At 40.1% G+C, this 25,080-nt stretch overlaps 4 protein-coding genes across 4 annotated transcripts; 2 read left to right on the forward strand and 2 right to left on the reverse strand.

Moving 5' to 3' along the window:
- Nucleotides 1-1,389: 1,389 nt before the first annotated feature.
- LOC141755360 (F-box/LRR-repeat protein 3-like) lies at nucleotides 1,390-9,152 on the reverse strand. Its single transcript, XM_074614652.1, has 6 exons — nucleotides 9,011-9,152; nucleotides 6,377-6,581; nucleotides 4,646-4,810; nucleotides 4,386-4,508; nucleotides 3,580-3,751; nucleotides 1,390-3,133 (listed from the first exon to the last, which is right to left on the reverse strand). Exons 2-6 carry the CDS (start codon nucleotides 6,578-6,580, stop codon nucleotides 2,493-2,495), a joined length of 1,305 nt encoding a protein of 434 aa, XP_074470753.1. The 5' UTR covers nucleotide 6,581; nucleotides 9,011-9,152; the 3' UTR covers nucleotides 1,390-2,492.
- Nucleotides 9,153-14,945: 5,793 nt separating this feature from the next.
- Nucleotides 14,946-19,921, forward strand: LOC141755510 (tyrosinase-like). The gene is made up of 7 exons (XM_074614665.1): nucleotides 14,946-15,971; nucleotides 16,043-16,250; nucleotides 16,445-16,586; nucleotides 17,483-17,709; nucleotides 17,807-17,917; nucleotides 18,019-18,068; nucleotides 18,169-19,921. Exons 1-7 carry the CDS (start codon nucleotides 15,192-15,194, stop codon nucleotides 18,340-18,342), a joined length of 1,692 nt encoding a protein of 563 aa, XP_074470766.1. The 5' UTR covers nucleotides 14,946-15,191; the 3' UTR covers nucleotides 18,343-19,921.
- txnl4b (thioredoxin-like 4B) lies at nucleotides 18,790-21,458 on the reverse strand. Its single transcript, XM_074614679.1, has 3 exons — nucleotides 21,142-21,458; nucleotides 20,898-21,049; nucleotides 18,790-19,883 (listed from the first exon to the last, which is right to left on the reverse strand). Exons 1-3 carry the CDS (start codon nucleotides 21,271-21,273, stop codon nucleotides 19,718-19,720), a joined length of 450 nt encoding a protein of 149 aa, XP_074470780.1. The 5' UTR covers nucleotides 21,274-21,458; the 3' UTR covers nucleotides 18,790-19,717.
- Nucleotides 21,459-23,199: 1,741 nt separating this feature from the next.
- On the forward strand, nucleotides 23,200-25,061 carry trmt10c (tRNA methyltransferase 10C, mitochondrial RNase P subunit). The gene is made up of 2 exons (XM_074614664.1): nucleotides 23,200-23,467; nucleotides 23,570-25,061. The coding sequence occupies exons 1-2, from the start codon at nucleotides 23,240-23,242 to the stop codon at nucleotides 24,947-24,949; spliced, it is 1,608 nt and encodes a 535-aa protein (XP_074470765.1). The 5' UTR covers nucleotides 23,200-23,239; the 3' UTR covers nucleotides 24,950-25,061.
- The last annotated feature ends 19 nt before the right edge of the window (nucleotides 25,062-25,080 follow it).

A 25,080-nucleotide genomic window follows, 5' to 3' on the forward strand; every position in this document is an offset into this window, starting at 1 on the left:
ATTTATTTATTTATTTTATTTTTATTCATTTTTTAAAATATTTTTTTAATTATTCATTCACTTCATTATATTTTCATTGTAACTATATATCCTTTTTAACTTTATGTTAAGCTATTAACTACTTTTTAATTTAAGTCATTTTTATCATTATTAGTATTTTATACACTGCCATATGTTCAATTTGGGGAAAGGTTCTGTGTTGTATGTATAATCTGTTAAATGCATAAAATCAATAAATATATGTTTAAAAAAAACTGAACTTTGACAGTATTTCAAACAAACATATGAAAATAATTTAATTTTCAAGGTTTTATAGGTTTGTAATTTTACAATGGAATGATTTGAAGGCAAATAGTCAAACACTGAGGCATCATCACCACATCAGACAGAATTCATTAAGGTTTACTGTGGGCCAAAATACCAAGGGTGTGTAAACATAATTAATTTCTGATGACTAATTTGATGTTTTCTACTCCCCACAATAGTTTGTGACTGTTTAAGTAAATGCTATAAATAGTACTAAACTTTGTGGAGCATGTTAGAACAGACAGGTCAAACTCAGCTCAGCTCTCTTCAGAGAGGGCTGCACAATTAATCAAAATATTATCGAAATCGCAATATGGCCTACTGCAATTTTCAATACGCAGGAGGTGCAATATTTGGTAAAATATGTGTCAAAATGCCATTTAAATTAAATATTGTGAAAAACCCTTTGTTTGGTGCAGATCCCCACAAAAATCACATCATAATCATTTAAATATGTTATTCAATGAAAATGAGAATAATGATGTAAAAATTATCATTTCCTCTTATATCACAAATCATATCGCAATATCAGTCAAAATAATCACAATTAGATATTTTTTCAAAAATGTGCAGCCCTACTTCAGACCTGTATCGTCTTGAAAAAAACAAACAAAAAAAACAACAACAACTACAACTCTACAAGCAACTCTTAAAGCATCCGTTTTCTTTTAATAGTTCATACATGGAATATGCATTCAAACAGGCATTTTTAGTGTGGCTATGACAAATATTACATGTCTTTGGGGAAGAGTACAAGAGGTTACCTTCCAATAAATTGTCTCAGTTCTTGTTTGGCTAAAATAAAAACAACCCACTGTCACTGTACACTATAAAAAAAACTTCAGCCCTTACTTGGCCTATCCTTGAATATTACAATAATTATCTATAAGCACTGAATACAAATGCAGTTAATATCAACCAGCAGATGGCATGGTTTTATAAATACACAACAAAATGTACTGTATGTCCGTAAAGGATAAAGTCTGTTGTCAGGCCTTGCTGACCTTCAGAGACATCAAATTAAGACATGAAGGGTCCCACTTAAAGGGAAACAACTGAAGAAATATGAATGTGAAGAAGTGATTTATTTTTTTCCATTGACATTTACAAACAAAATACACAAAAAAGGATGAATATCAACCCTGTAAAACATTTTTAACTGAACATAATGATTTACAGGTCTCTTTCATTGCACAGTCCACGGGTGTCCACAGACAACAACATCCTTAATGAGTCCACCTTAAGACATCCAACTATTATTCTTTCACTCTATTGCATCAAAACACTAGACGAGACATAAATATTTCATTCTTACACATTCAGGCCAACATTCAGTTACATCAACATTCAGCTGTCACCCTGTCCTGTCTTCAGGGCTGCACAATTACCTCATTAAGATCATGGTTTTAATATCAATTATACATAACCACTGGTGTCTGGATGATGTGGCACTTGTTTTTAATGCAACAGATAAATATGACTTAGCTCAACATATAAAGGATCATCAATTTAAGCTGTAAAAACTGTCCTTGTTGTAGGCCAGACAATGTTTTTTCTGATAGAAACTTGTTTTCTTAACTACCACATTGCCTGGTCTCAAACACATTTTGCTTTCAGTGTGGTGATGAAGATCTGTTGAGCGAATCTGTATGTAAAGTTACTTTACTGAAATAAAACATACAATTTTTGATTTCTATTAGAATGATTTGTACTTACGGCCACCTATGATATGACAAAATGTTTATTTATCTGCCTGCATATAGTGCAGTAAAGACTGTGTACATAAAATAACCCACACAAACTCCCATTCATTCCCAGTAATTCCCAGACATTCCTGTTAATTACCATGGAAAGCCAATCACACGGTGTTAGCCCTTAAGAAAGGGCTTAGAGAATAAGGTGCTAAATGCTATGAGTGACAACAAGACAAATACATTTAGATATATAAATAAACATATAAATAAAAACTGTATAATAGAACGGCATGGCAGAGTTGAATCCAATATTATATGTTTCATCACATCAAAATTCAAAGTGATGCACTTTCTTCATGTATTCAGGGAGAAAAACACAGACACATACATACGGTCCCTGGGAAAGGGCCTTTCTCAAAAACAGGAGAAAGACGAGGGGCGTCTTCAAAAAACATAGTTCCTCAAGCGACACACACACACACACTCACAAAACTACCAGGTAGGCATCATGTCTGGGAACCAGACGCGACCCAAATGCTTTGACACCTCCCAGTGGATATCATCCAGCTCATAGCGGTGATCTGGAACCAGTACGTCCTCCATGATGGATAGCTCTGTCAGTCTGTCTCCACACATCTTGACAAACTCCACAAAGGCGCTGCAGGACACTTCGCACTCTCCCAAGCCGATGGCCGACAGCTGCGTGCAGCGTTGGGCGATTCGGATCAGCTCCTCATCCAGCGGCCGCAGCCCGTTGGCGCACACCACCAGCTCGACCAGACGCGGGCAGGTGAGCCCGACGCGGCCCAGCACGTCTTTACTGACGGAGCGGTCGAAGTACAGATGCGTAACAGGAATTTCATCGCGGAAGAACGGGCCAAACTCATCCTCATAGAGGAAGAAGTACATGACCAGATTAAATTTAGGGGAGTGGCGCACCATGGCGTCCCAGCTGCTCTTCTTGATGGTGTGGAACTGTTGGCCTGGATTCTCACTAACCACGTCGATGCGAAGGTGCTCGAGGTGAACGTGCTTCTCCGAGGAGAGAGAAATCAGAAGTTCATCACTCAGCAAATGGTAGTTGAGTGCCAGTTCTCTCAGGCCGTGACACTGGTCAGCCACACACAGGATGCCTGGGATGGAGAGAGAAGTGTTAATTATGATACTATAAATCTGCACAGCCTGTTTAAGGCTTATAAAGCAATGTTGGCCAACACTGTTCTCCACGTAGCTTTTAGACTTAGTTGTTTTTTGTTTATAATGTATCATCTAATCTCAATAATAAATGACCCCTCTCATCTACATTTATGTCTTCCAAGTCGCTTCTGCCCAATTAACACCTTGACTGCTAATAAATGTGCTTTTATATCTCTTTTACTTCCACCATTGCCTCTCAAATTTCCTGCTGCTAAAAACATCCCAGGGGAGCTGATGTTCCAGAGATGTACGAAAGTGTTCCACCGATGTCACAATGTCAGCTGTAATTGTCTTTGATTAATCAAATTCTTAACAATAATTAGTCAATCATTATTAATCATTAACATCATTAATAGCTATCATTCCTACTATTCGTCAGTACCTGCAGGTGAAACATGAGGGCAGTTGCTCATTTTCAGCAGTTTGAGGGTGTCGCTGTTATTGGCCACCAGGACTTTGAGTGAGGGGTCATCTACAGGTGTGTCATCGATCTTCAGGGAGGACAAGGACTTGGAGTTGACAAAAACCACCGTCAGCGCTGAGAGGAAGTGAGACTGTTGAACAGAGCGAAAGAGAGCAATATTTAGTCATCCCCCTTTCTTTTGTGAACATGGTAGCTCTAAATGCTAGTTTTATTTACCAAGACATCAAGCAATTTGACATACAGATGTAGCCAGCTACTGCCATCTAGTTCCACTACATATTTGCATTATCGTCCTCTGCAGTTGGCAGAAATGTCTCATATCACCCCTGTCTGGATGTATGTGCATCCTTGTGCATGTGCTTATATAAAACACAAGATACAAATGAAACAGAAAACCACTCATCAAAACATTATTCTACAGCACCACTCGTGATCAAAAACTACTAAATAACAAACTAAAAAACAAACATGCAAATGTGCAAGCCAAACCACTTTGTTTAGGATTTGTCTTCCAAGATTAACTCTCCAAGAAAATAGGGTGAGTGCAATTTTTTAGCTGACAAAGATATCCCTAGAATATGTTACAGTTCAGAGAAGCTCATGTTCGAGTACTTCAACCACCTTGATAAAGAAAATGTAGTAATACTACAATTGTAACAGTAATTTAAACTTGTGGCACCAGGTGACTGTCAAGACAACAGTGTGTCTCAGCTTTGCCTGCAGATAAAGATAATAACAGAAATAATTGTGTTGCTGAGGCGTACCTTGGGCAGCTCCATGAAGCTGGGCCTGGCTGTGGAGATGAGCCCCAATGTTTTCAAAGAACAATGCACGAGCTGTGAGAGGATGTCGCACGCTGCCTCTGCAGACTCTCTGCTGCTGTCCACCTGAGCAGCACGGAGAGACAAAATGAAAACCCAGAGACACTTAAGAACATAAGAATTCACTCAACTACACACTTTCACTTTCTCTTCATCACTTTAACCACCCTAACCGCAAACACCTCCTCGCCATCAGTTCATACCTTGAAGCTGACATACTGCAGGTGGTTGGAGTGCCTTTTGATGATCTGTTTGATGAGTTCTGGGTGCGTTGCCTTCAGGTAGTAGCTGGCTGGCTGGTTCAACTCGAACTCAAAGCATCGCCACAGCTCTGGCATGTGAAAGGCCTGGTTCCAGCCCCGACACACCTGAAGTGACGCCAATAAAATTCAAATTTGATTCAAGTCACACATTTCGCCCCCCCCCCCCACACACATACACGAGCACCGCCTCATCGTAACTACTTCACAGACACAGAGCGGAGAGAGGACCTCAACTCAACAACGCTACCTCATGACAAGTAACCACAGCAGTGCTACTTTTGGCTGAGTTTTCTCTTCCATTCTCCAGTAAATGTGCGGCGGCGACGCGCTTTGAGTTCAGGCTGGTGCACGCTAAGGGTAGAGTACGGGCAGGGAGGCAGGGAGGCATCTGATTGGTTCTTTCCAAGCGGACCGCGGGGCAGTGATTGGTAGACGTTTTTACAGGATTACAGCAGCTACAGATGACGGCTCTTTTCCGGTCCTTTTTCAGAACTCATAAGTAATGGATCGCTGTCGGGGTGTGAAGACCATTTCAACCAATATAACAAATAGTCTATACTGGATAACATTGTCAACCCTGCCTTTAAGGCATTCTTAAGTTATTCAAAACTGACTTGACAAAAGACAATTCAAGTTTTTTTTAACCTCTATAATATGCAAAATTAATACTTTGAGGACACACTGCTTAGCAAAGTCATTTACACTGAATCTTGAGCTTATCTTATAATCATTATTTTCCAGAATAGGGCTTGTGGACAAAAAATGCTTTTTGAATTCCTAGCCAAGCCGATAAAATGTGACTCACAGGAGAGAACAGAAACCATTAATTGACTCTGAGGCAAGTGGCACAAGTGTTAAGATAACAAGACTTGTTGGAACAGAAAAACACCAGGTACAGTATGCTTGTGTGTCTTCTGGTTCGTTAAGAGTCCAATTGATTATTTTTTTGGGTCCACTTGAGGGCAGCAGAAACAAGCTGCAGTTTGGTGCTGAGCAGGTAGTTTACAGAGTTTTTTTTGTTGTTGCTAAAAACAGCTCTCTCTTGCATCTGAAAAAGACTTTATGAGAGCGATGAGATGAACCAAACGGTAAAGTTTTGGGGCCGGACAGTTAAAACAGTTAAACAATGAGCTGAATATTGCTATAAAGCTCCGTAAAGCTGAGGGGAGCTGCAGATTCAGGTGATAATTCTCAGTATGTTCATCACTGTTGTCACACTGTTTTCATGTTTGTCATTTGATACATTGATTACAGCCGCTTTAGCAATAATTGAAAGCATAAATAACACAATTATTAAGTGAGAATTACAGTATTAATGATAATCAAATGGTGAATAATACACACATTACTATGTGTTCTGAAAATCTTGTATGTTTTATACTTTGTGGGTTTATGTATCTGTTAAATTTGGTAAAGTCACTTATACTCAGCGTTTGATATTAATAATCCAGTACAAAGTACTGAGACTAACTAAAGCAGACGGATGAATTAACAAAGCATGTGTTACATCTGACTCTCCACACAAACATTACACACATGCTTCATTGCAAAGTTTTCTGAGTCAACTGAGAGGAGATCATGAAATGACGTAAAGAGAAAACATCATTAAACAACAACAGAACCAGTACTGCTTCCTGTGTAGTGACCGATGGCTCATTATTACATGGGTACCTGAGAAGCGTACGCCCGATCCAGCAGAGGCAGGTACTGGAAGATGTGAAGCAGGATCTCCTGAGGCAGACACCCCCACCGGGCTCCCTCCTCCTCCAAATCTTTCTCCCTCCTCTGCTTGCGGGACCGTTTAAGAGTCTCCTGAGATCCACTGCTGGTGCCACCTCCGTCCTCCTGTTCATTGCCTGGTAGACCTCGTTTCATCCTGAGTAAAACAGAAGAGGAGCTAACAAAATCCACATGGTTGGGCTGGGTTAACGTTTAGAAACTCCTGACTAGCAGGGCTTCTTAAATCAACTGACATGCTTGGCAGACTAAATTGTATCCCATTTATTCTATTATTAACAAGCTTGCAGTCCACGTCTGGTGGGTTGATCCATGCTTGCACATATTGAATATATATTTTTGAAATGATAAATGGATGTAGAGATGCAACTCTGTTCATTATCAGTCAGTTAATCTATTAATTATGTATAAATTCATTTCTTAGCTTGTGAAATAGTCAGAATTATAAATTAATTTCACAATTATGTCAAAGAGAGTAAAGCGGCAAATCCTCACATTTGTGACGCTGTAACCAAGAAATGGTTTTATTTGATAAACGACGTCATGACAGATTAACAGATTTTTTAAATTGCTACTCATTCATTTACTTAAGATAATCAATGAATCGTTAAAGCACTACACCGTTGTCACATGAAAACCTACTCTCTACATCGACTCGGGGTACTTGTCAGTCTGTATTCATATAAAGCACTCATCAATTATATAATATTTTTGTAGAACGCACAATTTATAAAATAACTCACCAAGAAAGGAGTCAGATTGCTCCCGCAATGGTGGCTGAAACGGGGATTGGGATGCACAAATATGCCAATACCAATATCTTATATCTTCCCATCCGATACAGGTCAACTCTGACTCTGAGACCCAGTGTAGTAGCACTCGAGATTGGTCTTGGTCTCGAGACACTTTTTGAAGGTCCCGTCTTGGAAATAAATGCATATTTTTTGAATTTTTCTATGAGACTGTGGATCTTTCAGATCCATTTAAGAAGTGCCTAATGGTTTGCATGTTCCACATTTTATCGTAAGTGTGTGGGACTCGCACTGGTCTTGACTCGGTCTCGCCCTGCTTTGGTCTTGGTCATGACTTGGGCTCTGTTTAGGTGGTCTCACTACAACACTGCTCTGACCCAACAGCACAGACAAGCCTATCTTGAGGCAACAAAGAGGTTCGAAAAAAACTGAATGTGCTGCTTTGTGCTGTATATACAATTGTTGTTCATAGGTTTATACAACGATCATATACACAACATAGCAGCACTGCTGATATTTGGCCAAATATAGATTTATATACTGTATATCGAGGTATCTATTCTTTTTTTAATCTCTGGTTGTATTAGGCCATTGCTATTTAATTCACTGGATTAGCCAGAAACAGACATTACACACAATTTATTTTTCATTAACAGTTTTTCAATTGATTTTCTAGAAAATTTGCAAGGCCTATATTACAATCTATATTAACATCACAATATAACGTTACATATACCATAATAAATGACTTAAATCATATCGCCCACTCCAGTGTTTAACGCTATATCCGTATTGATTCAGCATGCCTGATAATATTTTAGATTTGCTAGGTAATCTGGTATCTTTATAGTGTATTAATATACACACCAAAAACTGACAATAACCCGATATTTTCAGGTGGAATTTCATTTCATTCTCACTGTGCAATATCATTTTCCACTTGTGCAATTTTGTTAATAGTCTGTTTATTGTCAATACTGTATATACTGCCCCTATTTTTATACTTCCTTCTATTTAAATGGTTCATATTTTGTTACACTTTGTTTAGCTCTTTTTTTTTACTGTGTTAGCTGATGCTTCTTGTTTTTTGCACTATCCCCTTTGCTGCTGTACACTGCAGATTTCCCCACTAATAAAGGAATATCTTATCTTATCTTATACTGTGGTATTACTGTAACATAGAAACCTTTGAAAATGAAATGACAGGAGGTATTAGAAGAGCAGTGTTAATTGTTATACCTAAAAGTAAAGGAAAATCAGAGAGGAAAGCAGGGGAGAAGTATGTAAGTTTGTAGGGAAATAAACCAGGACCATCTTATCTTATATTCTTTATATTGAGTATTAGATATCTGTAGTGTTGAAATGAACATTTGATTTACTGTTCATGTGCATTGCCTGGATAACCTGCTGCTGTAATACAATAATTAACCAATTTGTGATCAATAAAGTACATCTACCTATCTATCTATCTATCTATCATTTTAACTTTTCCTTAAAAAGTAAAATCAGTATTGGTCAACAACACTGATAAGATGATGTTACCAGTTGCAAATAAAGGGTTGATTTCCCATTTACCATGCATGCAATGCAAGAATGATACTGTGATATATTTCTGGAAGATGTTCTTTGATTATTGTGTTGTTTATTCTATGTACAAAGCTGTTGCAAAAGTAAAACCTTTCCTGTCTAAAGTGTCAACAACCAGATGTGTTGTGGGTGTTGCTAATCTGAGAATAATGACATGCAAGTTAATATAAAGTTACATAGTCTAGTTTTAAACTCATAGGCTAGCTTCTCATCCCTGTCCTCCTCTTACCGGGTGTTTCTGCTGTTGGTCAGTAAAAGGAGACAACTCAACGTCAACCAGGACCGACACCAGAGGACTATGTTGGAGCTAGAGGACAGGTCAGACTCATTGGACCATAGAGGACAGCACTGAAGGGGGGCTTATAAAGCAATTTCTTTTAAAAGTGGTTTCCTTTTCCGGCTGTCTGACCTAGTTTCGTTCCACAACTCTGCTTCAGTATTATTGTGCCTGTCAACTACAGATGGCGTTGTGTTGCTGGTTGGTAGTCGGTGAAACTGTCTGGTCTGCAGGTACAGTGAACCGACAGCAGGTGGAGGTGTTACACCCAGCTGGAGCTGTTCTTCTTCTTCTACTGAGGCTTTTACTGCAGCCATCATCCTTTATGGTGCAATGCTGCTACCCTCTGGAAGGAGTCCCTTACTGTTTGTTTAACCCTGGGGTCAGCAACCTTTACTATCAAAAGAGACATTTTAGGCAAAATAAATAAATAATAAATCTGTTTGGAGCTGCAAAATATTTTAGCATTGTGATGAAGGTAACACAGTTTATAGTCTAAGTATATAGAATATAAGTCTAATGCAGTGAGGGACAAAGAGACAATGTACGACAGAGTATTAGGGCCACATTGATGGAAAAAAGAGATGAGATTTCGAGAATAAAGTCATAATATTATGAAAAAAATTGTAATATTTTGAGAATAAAGTCATAACTTTACTAGAAAAAAAAGTCGTAACATTACGAGAATAAAGTCATAACTTTACGAGAATAAAAGTTGTAATATTACGAGAATAAAGTCACAACTCTACAAAAAAAGAAAATAACACGTAAAATTACTACTTTATAATATTATGACTTTATTCTTGAAATCTCAGATTTTTTTTTTTTTTCTCAATGTGGCCCTAATACTCCGTCGTACCGTCGTACCATAGACCTACAACAATGATAAATAAAAATGAAAATATAAACAATTTTTTTAATAAATCCACAGGGAGCCACTGGAGAGGGGCTGAAGAGCCTGTGTGGCTCCGGAGCCGCAGGTTGCAGACCCCTGGTATAACCACTGTTGCCACACCTGGTTTATTTCCCCCCAAACAATACTTTTCCCTGCTTTCCTCTCTGATTTTCCTTTACTTTTAGGTATGACAACTAACACTGCTCTTCTAATATATAAAAGGTTTCTATATTACAGTAATACCACAGTATAAGATAAGATAAGATAAGATATTCCTTTATTAGTCCCGCAGTGGGGAAATTTGCAGTGTACAACAGCAAAGGGGATAGTGCAAAAACAAGATGCATCAGCTAACACATTAAAAAAAAGAGGTAAACAAAGTGAAACAAAATATGAACCATTTAAATAGAAGGAAGTATAAAAATAGGAGCAGTATATACAGTATTGACAATAAACAGACTGGGAGCAGTGTTGGTTGTGGTCCACTGGGAGCAGTGCTGGTTGTGGTCCACTGGGAGCAGTGCTGGTTGTGGTCTAATGGGAGCAGTGCTGGTTGTGGTCCACTGGGAGCAGTGCTGGTTGTGGTCCACTGGGAGCAGTGCTGGTTGTAGTCCACTGGGAGCAGTGCTGGTTGTGGTCCACTGGGAGCAGTGCTGGTTGTAGTCCACTGGGAGCAGTGCTGGTTGTGGTTGTCAAATCTGATACGAGTGGGGCGATTATTTTATCGCCCCAAGCGAGCTACTGTTAAAGTCAGGACTGCAATGAATTTTAACAAATCCTCCTCCTATCACATCTCATCTCCCACGACTTTTAGTTGGTGGCTGTGACTTTAGTGAAATCAAAATCCCAAACAAAACAATTAGAAATATGTTTAATCACATCTCATACCCTATAGTATCTTAGAGAAACTCAATTTCACAAATCTATCAGAAAGAAACTATTCTCATGTTACGAACTAAATATATACAATCCCCCATAACTCCCAAAGCAAAAGAAATCCATTTTAAAATATTAAATGGAGTGTATCACCATCCATCCAGTGATTTGTTGCGACAACGATTTGGAATTGAAACCAATAACTGTGTATTTTGTGATGCTACTGAAAGTACTGATCATTTATTTTTTCATTGTATGAGTTCTGGAGCTTTATGGCTTCTGATATACATGACTGGCTTTTCCCAAAAGTTTCTCATCTGGGAAACTTCTCTCAAAAGGACATTGTTTATGGACTTATCATGGACAATAACAAAGATGACTTTCTGGTGAATAACATTCTCATTCTTGGAAAATTTTATTTGCACAAATCCAAGTATATGAAAGTGAAACCTATGGTTAATGTGTTTCATTCCGAGTTTCTTTCTTACATAAAAGCCCTTAAACTCATGAAAAACAAAAATGCATTGAAACTTCTTAGTATAATAGAAGAATATGAATTACCTGTACAGCCCTATAGCCCTTAATTTAATTTATTATTATTTTCATGTATAATTTTACATATTTTATTTGTTCTTGTTCTGTATGCCCCGCGTCCTTTTTACTTGAATGCAATGATCTATGAGCCCAGATCAACCCGACCTGGTAATAAAACAGCAGGCTGGTGAAAAAGGGAAGAGGTGTCTGCGAGGCTTCTGTCGTAGCTGCTACACCAGAAAGACCTGGCTACCTGGATGCAGGCATGCTAATGCCTTATTCTGCTTTCCGTGCTTGCTATTTAAAATCAGGTGGCCGATTTGAGTGATCTTGGTGTCAAATTATATGTTTTCTAGCATGCTGGATATAATTTTGATAGTTTCAAAACTGCAATATGGCAGACAGGGAATCAAGCATCAAGACCCAGCTGTTTAATTTTCCCGCAAAGAAAGTGTGTGTGAAGCTGAAATATCTTGCGCAGTCATTGCGACACAAGGAGACAAAGCCATCTGCACCAATAGGAAGTCCCTGGATGCCTCTGACCCCATGCTCTCATGAGGAAGCAGACACTAAACAGACACAAAATGGCCGCCCTATTGCAGTTTAAAATTATTATTATTATTAAAACTATCAAAATTAGATCCAACATGCTAGAAAACATATAATTTGACACCAAGATCACACAAATCGACCAAGTAGATGCATTTCTATGAGAGAAACCATTAGGTCAATTTTCGTTTGTGTCAATAATCGTTTGTGTGAAGTTTTGTGGTGCTTTTGAGTTGGCCTTGCGCGGACATGACGAGACCGATTCCTCGGTAAACCCTGGCGGTTTCAGGGGGTTGGTGGATTTTGTTGCCTCGCTGGACACCGAGCTGGAGGAGCACCTTCAGACCGCCACCGTTTTTAAAGGTTCCATATTGTAAAAAGTGACATTTTCATGGCTTTTATTTTATAAAGCAGGTTTAAGTTGTATACAAATACCGTGAAAGTATTGAAAAAACTCAATCCACAGAGAAATATACACAACCCGTATTCAGAAACTGAGCTTTTGAAACAAGCCGTCAGGATTTCTGTCCTTTTGTGATGTCACAAATCTACAATATTTAGACCATTTCAAAGTTTTCAACGTAAACATACTAAATGTGTCCCAGTTTATTTCCTGATGCAGTGTATGAGAATGACATCAGCTGACAGGAATTAAACATGGACCCAAGCTGTTGCCTAGCAATCTGTTGCCATTCCGTTGCAATCCATTGAAATGTACTAAAACGGAGCGTTTCAGACAGAGGGTGAATATAGGTGTATTCAAGCAGACAGTATGAGGAAAATAAAGTTTTTTTTAAAACATTAAAGTATGTAAACATGTTCTAGTAGAAACCCAAAATACAAGTATGAACCTGAAAATGAGCATGATATGTCCCCTTTAAAGGCACGTCAAAGACGGTGCAGAACGAGCTGTTGGACTGCATGCTGTCAGTGCTTAGGGATCACATCCTGGAGGAGGTTAAGAGCTGATTTTATCCCAATTCAAGCAGACAAGACGACGGACATTTCCACCCACTGCCAGCTGGTACTTGTGCTCTGCTATATAGATGCCAACAGTAACATCCAGGAGCGGTTTTTCGACTCATTTGCTTAAATTGGTCATGGAGGCATCACAATTTAATTGAGACAGGTGAATTAGTTGTATTGTTCTTGTTAACTGTATTTTATGCAGTATTAATATCTGTGGATGTGTTGCTGGAGTTTATTATCTCTACTGTATACAGTACAGTAGAGTACACAGAGCACTTGAGTCCCGTGCTTATGTACATTCAGGTGTCTGAATAGCTTCAGGACTTAACAGCAGTTTTCATTGTACTTCATGTTTACTTGCCCTGATCTTTGCCTCACTATTGGTTTACCAAACAAAGCAATGTCAATAGGGGCATCACATTAAGTAAACATTTCTATTACATGTTATATTGTTATATTATATTAGTATTGTATTACATGTTTATTGTATTATAATACATGCAGTGGTGGAAGAAGTACTCAGATCTTGTACTTCAGTAAAAGTAGTAATACTACCATGTAGAAATACTCTTTTACAAGTAAGGGTCCTGCATTCAAAAGTAAAAGTGCAAAGATATTAGCATCTGAATACTTAAAGTACCAAACATAAAAGTACTCATTATGCAGAATAATGTATATAATTATTATATATTGTATTCTAATTATTGATGCATTAATGTGTTCATCACTTTAATGTTGCAGCTGGTTAAGGTGGAGCTCATTTTAATGACTTTATACTGCTGGGTAGTTTAATCTATAATATTACATTATTTATTAGTTGATTATATTTTGTATTAACAATCTGAATCTGTAAAGTAACTAAAGTTGTCAGATAAATGTAGTGGAGTAAAATGTCTAATATTTCCCTCTGAGATGTGGTGGAGTAGAAGTAGAAAGTAGCAGAACATGGAAATACTCAAGTAAAGTAGAAGTACCTCCACCACTGTGTACATTTTATACTGTTGTGTTTTTCAAAGCATTACTTACTCTTCCTGTTGGAATAAAGTAATTGTTAATTATTTAACTGCAAAGTAGTAATGTGTTTCTGATACCTTCACCTTTTTTTTGCATTAAATCATACCGGGATGTGTGCAGAAATTGATTGGATGTGGCACCACAGCCCCACCAAGAAAAAATTCCACCAGCCGCCACTGCAGCTTAGCCATCATCCTCCTCTCTCCCACCACCTCCACTGTGTCGAGGGGGCATCGCAGGACAGAGCTTATAACGTGGGAAACTGAAAGCACATGGGGCAGAGGCTAACCTGGCAGCGTGACAGGACTTTGGCTCTTTATAAACTTTTAGAATGAATTTCCTACCTCATAAATCATATGTTAAGCCTTTTAAAATTATTTTAAAACTTGCACTGTTAATCCGCTCACAGTTTTCTTCCCGTTTTATTGGCACATTGCTACTCTTTATGGTATATTACCATAAGCAAATATCCGTATGTAAAAATGCATGAAAATGAGGGACATCAGGTGTTCTCCTTCCTTTCATACATAAGAGAAAGGTGTTTTTATTTACCAACATGTAGGCCTGGTAAGCAACTGATAAGATGTTACCTGTCCTAAAAACATACACATTTGCATTACTTCCATTTGCATCATGTCACTCCATGACATGTGTTAATGGGCCTCCTCTGTTGAGTGATTGGTAGAGCCATACAGTCTATGGGTACAACACGTGATAGAAACTGTACAGGATGCTGCTCATGAAAAGGACTGCTGTACAGCACCACACGTGATCAATAACTACACAGGGTTCATTATCCGAAGTTATGTTTTTTTATTTTGTGTTCTTTTCTTATCTCTCTCTCTCTCTCCCTATGCCACACACTCAAACACAGACACACACACACACACACACACACACACACACACTGACTAAACCAGATTAACTCTTTGGTCTTATGTTGTCACAGCTGATTCAACACAAGCCGTGCCATTCACTTTTAATTCTATTTAAAAATTAACCAGAAATACTGAGTATATAGTAGGACAGAAAGAGTTTGATGAACCTCTTTGGCTGGTCCAGTGATGTAACACACAGTCTTGTGTAAGAGACAGAGCAGTGTAAACGTGCAGCTGTGTGGACACTTCACAGAAATGCCTACGTATACCACTTGTTCAAATATTGCAGCATAAATGTCAAAGTATATGAGCCTCCCGACATCTACCCTTTAAAAGGAAGTTGCCAGAAACAAGCTGGTGAGTTTGCTGTATCCTCCTGGTGTTTTATGGGGACTTATCTGTCTCCATCTCCTCCAACATGCTGCTGTCGCTGCACTGGTTTTGGCTGGTCGTATTGCTATATCTGACGAGCCTCAGAGAGGTGAAGGCTCAGTTTCCTCGTCCCTGTACAACACCAGAGGCTCTGCAGAGCCGGACGTGTTGCCCCCTCTGGAACGGCTCTCCTTGTGGGTTTAGCTCCGGGAGAGGAGTCTGTGCACCACATCCTGCAAGAGACCTCCCAAAGCCAGTGGACTACAGGGTGAGCTGGCCTCGCGCCTTCTATGATTCAGTGTGTACATGCTGGGGGAACTATGATGGATTTGACTGTGATCAGTGCCTCCCGGGCTGGACAGGACCCCGATGTCTGCAACGGCACCACGTGGAGAGGAAGGAGATAACAGACCTGACTGATTCTGAGAGGGAGACCTTCCTCTCAAGCCTGCACCAGGCCAAACAGAGCCCCAGCAGCCGGTATGTGATCCTTACAAGCAATGACACAACAGTGGATGGGAACTACGCATTTCACAACACAAGTGTCTATGACCTGTATGTATGGATGCACTACTACTCAGCTAAGACCTACGCTGGTTCTGAAAATAATTCTGCACACCGGGGCCCTGCTTTTATCTTCTGGCACCGAGTGTTTCTACTCTTTATTGAGAGAGAGATCAGGGAGCTCACTGGGAACCAAGATTTCTACATCCCATATTGGGACTGGACCAGAACCGACCACTGCAACATCTGCACCAACCAGTACATTGGGGGAGTCAGCCAAGATGGTCGTATAGACGGTGCTTCCCTGTTCTCAAAGTGGAAGGTGAGACATCGTTCTCATTCTTCTCCAAATGGTTTCTCTCCTTCTAACTCCTCTTTTTGTTTTCTCCTCAGACCATATGTCCGTTTCAGGAAAGTCTCGGTGTAATCTGCATCCACACTGATGCATCTGATGCACATCTGATCCGCAATCCTGGAAAGGATCCAATGTACAAAACACTGCCAACCACTGAAGATGTTGAAGACACAATGGCAACACCACTTTTTGACACCCCTCCATTTGACAGAACATCTAAGAAAAGCTTCAGGAACAAGCTAGAAGGTAGATTAAATATATTTCTAATTATGAACAAGTGACTTTTACTTCAAATCTCTGCCACCAGAATTTCAACTATCTGCAATTTGTGCAAGTAAGAACTCTAAAACATAAAGCAACAAAAGGTAAGATGTAAAATAAGTGAAAATAGGGTGAGGAAACTCTAAATCTAGTTAAAATGTGTTACTCTGTCCTCCCAGGTTTTGAGATTCCCGACGATTTCCGACACCTGAACGCCTCTATGCACAACCTGATCCACAGATACATCAACGGCACCATGTCTCTGGTGCCCACTGCAGCCAATGACCCCATCTTCATGCTGCATCACAGTTTCATTGACAAGTAGGTCAAATTCTTGATCAAATTACTTGATCAAATTCTCATTAAAGCATAGGTTCACCTTTTTAAAGTATATTTGAAAACAGTACTGGCATGCCTGTGTGTACATTAAAAGGAACACTGGCTGCTGTAATTGTTTCTCCTGTCCATACCGGCCACAAAGAAATCCTTTCACAGCAGTTTCAATGAGTCAAAAGTGACCGGGGTCAAATTCCTTGTACTATAAAGTTCAGCTGAAGGTAAAATGAGTCTGTGTTAGACAAATAATGTGGGTATCTTCCAAAGTTACAATGTCAAAGCGTGAATTTGGTAATAAAATTACTGTAACTTTGGAAGAAAGCCACTTGATGTGTCTTCCTCAGACTGCTAAAGCCTCATATTAGCTTTGGTTGAAATTTGGAACGCATTTTTACACAAAACGAGGACTGTTTTGCTTTCATTGAAATCTCTTTAGGGAAAAATCATAAATCAGAAACAGTTTTATTAAGTAGGTTTGCACATACAAGGAATTTGTCTTAGTGTTTTGGTGCATAACAGTAAATACAGTGCAAAAGTCAAGAGACATAATATAAAATAGAAAAATGTACAATAGAAAATATAAAAAAAATATATAAGAAATATGTTAAAATACATATGTTATTAAAGTGGAAGAGCTGTACAGTTTTCTCTTCACAGCCAGCATGGAAAGGAGGAATGATAACGAGACCAAAAACTGTTTCAATGTATGTTTGTTTTAGGACTAATTTTTTACAAATGTGAACCTATACAACTGATACAATTCCGGCTGTCCACTTTGTGCTGTGCTCAAAACCCTGGCGCATTTTAGTTCAGTTTATTAATAACAATGATTTATGAGGGATTTTTATACTATTTTTGTGTGCTGTGTAAATGGTTGTCAGGCTTCTCGACGGGTGGTTGCAGCAGGACCCCAGTAAAGCGACCTACCCTGACAGTGACCAGGTCCATCCAGCACAGAGAGCGCAGGCCTTCATGGCCCCCTTCTTCCCTCTACGCACCAACAACTACTACTGGGGCAGGGACACCCAGAGCCTGGGTTACAGCTACAGGGAACACAGCCTCCATCGCTCTGGAGACGCTGGGGACGGCGTTGCAAGACATGCTGCAGGTAGAGATGATTGTAAAAAACAATGTAAGAGCAATTGATACCTCATGTCTGTATGAACCATGGTGCTGGACATGAAAACCACATCCCTCATTATTAGGGTCTCTAAAGGAATCTACAGCCAGCGGGGTCCAGTGGCAGTGGCCTGTTCTGGGTGTATTCAGTGTGGTATTGATCTGTGTTAGTGTTGGAGCTGCTGTTAAATGCAAAGGTAAGAGGTGTTATCAATTAGGAGTTAATAGATTTAAAGTAATTTCAGAAAGATTGTGATGACTGTATCCATATTTGTCTAATCACATCATCTCTATTTAGACAAAATACAGCAAACACAAGACATTGAGACAGAGGAGATACAGACAGAGGTGAGCCACCACTTTTTAACATTATACCTTACTCACAGAGGTGAAGATAAGCCAAATGTATATATTTGACTTACTCCTATGCTTTTGTCTTTGAATGCAGTCTGATTACAGGTTCAACTCTCTTTATGCTATCTGGACTAAAGAGAGGAACGGGACAGCAGCTGATGTTGCCTCTTGTGGGGCTCATTCACAAGATGTAGCGCCCGGGCCTCCATCAGAGGGGAGAGGAGGAAACAGTGTCGAGTCAGCTGCAAACGTGGAAATTCACCTTTAGTTTCAAAGGGATGGAGAGCGAATCAGCTGCAGAGCACAGATAAAGGCTAAGCCTGGAGAGAGCATGGGCCACCAACCAATGATCACCGTTTTATATTAGCACAGGGTCAAATTTAGACGGGCTTGGTGTTATATAATCTAGGACTCAGTTCACCATTAATTATTGATTATTTAGTCAATTCTTCAGGAATTACACTCAGTTGCCAGTTTATTAGGTACACCTAGCTAAACACAACAGTCCTGCAATAAATCCTCCTTCCATGAACGTTATAATGTTCAGTGTTTGTATAAAACAGTTCAGAGAGGTGATGACTCAATTGTGTTGAACCAAGAAGTGTTTCTACTATTTAGTCTTAGTAAGATTCAATGATTTTTCACATTGCTGCAAAAAACATAAATAGAGGTTACAGGAACATGGGGGGTGGGGGGGGGAATGAATGGTGCAAGATGAAATATAAAAGTTTATTATAAAAACTGAGCTGTACATTGGATGAATTAAAAGCATCTCTCTGCTGATATACAGCTCTTTTCCATGGGAAACATTGAGATGAGTGCATTTTCACAACAAAATAAATGAAATCAGTGATACTGTGAGATAGAATGTGACGGACAGAAAAACTAAGGAAATATCAAATTATTTTTCATTGATAAAAATGTCCTGCTGTTAATACCTTTGACTATGGGAACTCTAACAAAGCCTATTACACTGTGAGTACTTGTCATATCTTAAAGTTTAAGCCTAAAATATGTATACGTTTCAGTTTTTCCAAACGGTCAAACTAGTATTGATAGTTATTGTGTTTCCAAGCGGTCCAGTGTTCTTGTACAAATTTACTTTAAATTTACACAGAAACTGTGGAGTTTCTGTGTAAACAAAAGGTGTCTGTTTAGTGTGTGTAAATTTGCAAGACAAACTGTTTGTATCTTGAGGTCTAACAGCTGTGTTTAATCAAACCTGCTTTGTTTACATCCATGTTTACTAGCTTGCAGTCTTATTTACTGTCCCAGAGTGCCTTCACATTAGTGTAAATGTTATCTGTTGATCAGTACAATAGTGTGAAACCATTGGCAGGAATGTGTACTGTGACACGTGCACAAGAGCTAACAAAACTGGGACCCACGCATAAAAACATTGCTCCATAGCGTTAATAGTGGTCAAAAACTCCACAGGGAACCTTTTAACATAGCAAGTAGAGGCAGGGCAATGCACTTCGTCATTTGCCTTCTATATGAAAATGAACATGAGACGCTTTAATATCAAAACTTCCTCAGACGGTTGCTTTAAAGTCAGAGCTTTTTTTCAGTTAATCAACCGGACGTGGTTGATGCCACTCAGCAGAAATTATTAAGATCATAAGGCCGCATAGGTGTTGCTTTTAAATCCCATGGTAGAGGAGATCATATTTAGGAATATTTTGAGGATCTATGGGACTCTGGACAATCATCTTCCCACGCATGGCTCCTCTGTATATGACCTCAATCAGATCCTTGAAATCTTGTTTGGTCTTGAAGCTGCCGACAAACTTGGTGTGATCTGGGGAGCTGAGAGAGAAAATAAAGTCAATCAGACGCTTTTTTTTAACACAGTGTGTATATGTGTGGTAACTGTGGTGAATATGCAAAAGCCAACTTCTCAAATGAAAATATTTGCAGCTTTTCAAAGCTTTGGGGGTATGGACTGCTGGCTTTAGGGAAATGTGATGGCCATTTTATGGACAACATAGTTAGTTAATTAATTGTAAAGCTGTAACGAATAACGATGGGGGGGGACACCATTTGTTGCGCCCCACCCTTGGGCAGCCCTACTGGGGCGAACAACACTCACAACACTGAACCAAACCAACCACAAAAGACACCTTTAAAACTCTCAAAATCCATAGGATTTATTAACAAGAAAATATGATATGTACGCAGAGCAAACGGCATCATAAAGGACTCCACTCATCCCTTACATGGCATGTTCGCACTCCTGCAGTCCGGGAGAAGAAACAGAAGTATCAAATCGAGGACTACTCGGCTGCTAAACAGCTTCTTTCTCACAGCAATCAGACTGCTCAATCAGAGTATGTGAACTGCACTAAAGAGACTGTTCCTTTAATAATATTTTTAATTTTTAAATTAACTATTTATTCTATTCTATTTTTACCATACTTTCAGCTTTCTTTCTATTAGTTAATTACTTTATAGTTTTCACCAATTGTTTTGCACTGAATTTCTGAGTGGTGGATGTAAGAAACACAATTTCATTTTTATGTGGACAAATAAAGGAATCTTGAATCTTGAATGAAAAAGACAATATATTAAGTCCTAAGCTGAGAGGCAGCAGAACCAGCAGTCCCCACACCAGAAGCCTCTCTCTTCTGCTGCTGGCACAGGGGCTTTTAAGCACTTCCTTCCCAACCTCGTTGAGCAAATGCAGCACACCTGGGCACCTCATTGAGGAGTGCAGCACACCTGGGCAGAGCCACTGGAGAGGGAAAAGGGACAGCAGCACAGAAAACACATACAGCCGTAACATACATATAGTTATAAGACAGTAATCTTTTTCTCACTCACCCATAATCCACTTTCATGTGCTGCCCGTTGAAGAAGAAGACAGTAGAGGGGATGTAGCTGATGTCAAAGTACCTGGTGTAGATGGGAGCTTTATCCACATCAACAATGTAGATGGATGACATGTTACTCAAGTCATGGGCAGTTTTGGACAGCTAGGATGGACAGAAATGGACAAATTAGCAACAAAGAAACACCATAAAGTGGTGACACAACTCTAACTGAGCAGCTGTTTTATCTTTCTTACAATCTCATCCAGCTGCAGACAAACTGAGTCTTCATCTCTCCCAAACCTCAAAACTACCACTTTCTCTGCTACGCCTTTGATCACTTCATCTATGTCTTTTTTGCAGGTTAATTTTGACAAAAACAAACTCATTTTAGAGGCTTAAAAACGAGGTTTAGCTTGACTTTGTTGTTGTGCTCACAGGAGGAAATGACGTCATACGTGCTTGTACGTGTGACACTGTGGAAATATCCGACCGGAAACAACAAGAAATTAACGTTAGTGTAAAAAACAAAAATGATTATTCTAATTTATATCAATCTGTTATAGAGATTAAAGCTAAAGTATTGGGTTGGAACATCGTGTTTATGGTCCGCTAACGTTTGAAGATTTAAGACTAGACAAGCTGTGTCATGAACTGGTGTTTCACTACGTCTCATTATGGTGTGACACCGTGTTAACAACGTGATAGCGATGGGAAGTCTGGCTCTTTTTAGTGAGCCGGTTTATTTGGCTCAGCTCACCAAGAAGAGCCGGCTCTTTCGGCTCCCAAACGGCTCTTTGTTTTACCACTTCTGCCTTTTTATAGTTCAGCCAAATTTAGCGCTGTTTTGACCTATGATTAGTATGTGTGCACATATATCACTTAAATTATTCAATTTAATTATACAAAACCTTATAATTTCCAGAATATAATAATTTGACATGCTGCTTAATTTCCGACTGTCACTCATCTTATCTGCTATTTGCGCACCGCACTCCTCTCTCTCTTTCTCTCCTCCTCTCCCTCCTGCTCTGTACCTGTAGACCGTCAGCGCACCTGCAGGATGGTATGATCCTTGTCTGTCATCACCTGATTGGTCGCACGTACGTCATTAAAACAACATACAGTCACAGTCAGTCCATGGAGTGCCCGTGGCGCGGAGAAGATCGTCATATCATTCTGCCTTGAATTAATTAAAGAAACGGGAGCCGGCTCTTATCGTTCACTTAAAATACTGCTGCTGGTTTACAAAGCACTAAACGGTTTAGGGCCAAAATACATTTCTGATCTTCTGCTATGTTATGAACCATCCAGACCTCTCAGGTCATCTGGATCAGGTCTGCTTAGTGTCCCCAGAGTCACAACCGAACATGCAGAAGCAGCGTTCTGTTTTTATGCACCAAATATCTGGAACAAGCTCACAGAAACCTGCAGGACCAACTCCAACTCTGAGTTCTTTTAAATCAAAGCTTAAAACTTTCCTGTTTGCTGCTGCCTTTTATTAAACCAGATAATGATTTTATACTGCACTAGAGCTTTTACTCTTGTGTTTTATACTCTATTTTAGCTTCTATCCCAGCTTTTATTTTTAGCTTGTTTTTATTTTCCAATCTTTAATGTTTTTATAAAGATAATATTATATTATTTTAAATGTGTCTCAATGTTCTTTTGCACTTTGTCACAATGTTCTTGAATGTTTATGTAAAAGCACTTTGAATTGCCCTGTTGCTGAAATGTGCTCTACAAATAAAGCTGCCTTGCCTTGCCTTTCACTGCATTGCAATCATTTAATACATCCATGATTGCAATAGCCGACAATTTATCAAAGTAGTAGCAGGTAGAAAACAGGCACACACTTTTACGTTACAAATATAAAACAGACGCCTCTTCTTGTTTGCCATCTGAAGACTAGCTTTTATTTTTTGCTTGTTTTTATTTTCTAATCTTTAATGTTTTTTTATGTTTTTATAACTGTTTTAATTATGTCTCAATGTTCTTTTGCACTTTGTCGCAATTTTCTTGAATGTTTATGTAAAGCACTTTGAATTGCCCTGTTGCTGAAATGTGCTCTACAAATAAAGCTGCCTTGCCTTAAAAGAGCCGGCTCTTTCAACCGACTCGTTCGCGACCGACACGTGACCTTCTCCTCATATCTGACAGACACGGCGCTGCAGCAGCATGTAGACACAACTATCAGGACACAAGATGCTACAAGATGTTACATTTTCATGACGGTAGAAAACGGAGAGAACTGCGTTGATACAATTTTTTTGTTCCGTTTAAATTCTTAAAGATAAAAGGACAGTTAAGTCCTACTTTTTAGTCCTTTTCTGCAGTTTAATCTACTTTATCACTATGTTAAGGCTCTGCACTAACCAGGGTTTTTATGAACTCTGGAAAGGAAGTCATTTTGTGGCATCCTGTGTTACTAAGAGGCATATCATGACAAGTGTTCTCCCAGTCAGCAGGGCCGGTCATCACCGACTACACATCCCTGCTCGGCTCTTCAGTACTGGGACCTCAGTGTGGAAAGATGATGCTCTCAAGCCACACAGAGAGGACACCCATGATGCTCTCCATCCACAAAGAGAGGACACCCATGATGCTCTCTCTCATCCTCAAAGAGAGGACACTGATGATGCTCTCCATCCTCAAAGAGAGGACACCCATGATGCTCTCCATCCTCAAAGAGAGGACACTGATGAAATACAGACACTAGATCTGGACAAGTGGAAATCTGTGATGAGAGCCCAAGCAGCGGCGGCATCAGAAGAGAAGCAGCAAGTGAATGATGAAGAGGAAGCAAGTGATGGAGATGATGATGACCTTAAAGAACCAGATGGTGCATTAAAGGAGAGCTCTTCACTGGAGGCGACTCGGGATCTGGTTGCGATGTGGCGACAAGCTGGGAAGCTCGTACCCGAAGAGATGACCGACGAAGACGTTCAGACGCTGGCAGGGCTCACCACCAAGTCCGCCAGGAAGAAGTACCTGAAGTACCTGGCCGTCAAGGAGGGACACAAAAAGGCCCGTAAGGAGAAGCAGCAGCAGAGGAAGGCGGTGAGGGAAGAGAGAAGAGCACGGGACAGCGATGCAGAGGAAGAGACGGGACCTGAGATTAAAAACACAATGTTTCTCCAGTTCTGGGGGCGCTCCCTGGACAAGCTCCTGGCCTGGAGGAGCGCCAATGCCATGCAGTTCGGTCAACCGCTGGTGTTCGACATGAGCTATGAGTCCAACATGGCCAGGCGGGAGTTGGAGAACACGGTGTCCCAGCTGATGGAGGTGGAAGCGTGGAACCGGCGTGCCACTGAGCCCTTCCACCTCCACTTTTGCAACCTGCAGGCAGACGGGGGCTACCAGAAGCAGCTGGTCAAACGATACGGTGCAGAGGCCTGGGACCGCCTGTTGATCACCAGCACTGACCAACAGCATGTGGATCGGTTCCCCCGCGAACAACTCGTATACCTCACCGCAGACTCTCCCAACGTTCTCCGCAAGTTTGACCACTCCAAGGTCTACATCGTTGGAGCTCTAGTGGACCGGTCCATCCAGTCAGGCTTGTCGTTGGCCAACGCCAAGCGTCTGAATCTGGCCACAGCCCGTTTACCGCTGGATGAGTTCCTCCACTGGGAGATGGGAGCCAAAAATCTGACTCTGGATCAGATGATCCGCATCCTGCTCACTATGAAGGACACGGGGAAATGGCAGGAGGCGTTGAAGTTTGTGCCCAAGAGGAAGTACGATGGCTTTCACGAAGAACGGACACAGAAAGAGATTACCGGTAACAGAGTGAGGGGAGGCACAAATCATGGACCAAGACAGGATGGTGACAGGCTGTTAAGATCTGGAGAAAGAAATAGTGAGAGGACATTTAAAAATGAGGGCCAGAGTCATTACAGGTCCCATAAGGAGTCTGGGTTCAGTGGTAGAGACAGAACGGCTGGACCGCCCAGTGACAGAGCAAACAAACCAGCTGCATTCAGAATACGGACATCACTTAACAGCAACATGGAGAGCAGAAAAGCTGCAGGCAAAGGCAAGACATGGTGGGAGGACGAGTGAAGTCAACAGAAATTGTAACTCGGGATAATAAGGACGTGTGTTTACAAGCGGCGTCTGAGGAAATGTCAAAAACATGAGACAAGTGGTGAATAAAGTGTTGTAGTCACTGGTGCTTACTGACTGCTTTTTGA

This window comes from Sebastes fasciatus, chromosome 2 (assembly GCF_043250625.1).
Source record: "Sebastes fasciatus isolate fSebFas1 chromosome 2, fSebFas1.pri, whole genome shotgun sequence".
Lineage (NCBI taxonomy): Eukaryota > Metazoa > Chordata > Actinopteri > Perciformes > Sebastidae > Sebastes > Sebastes fasciatus.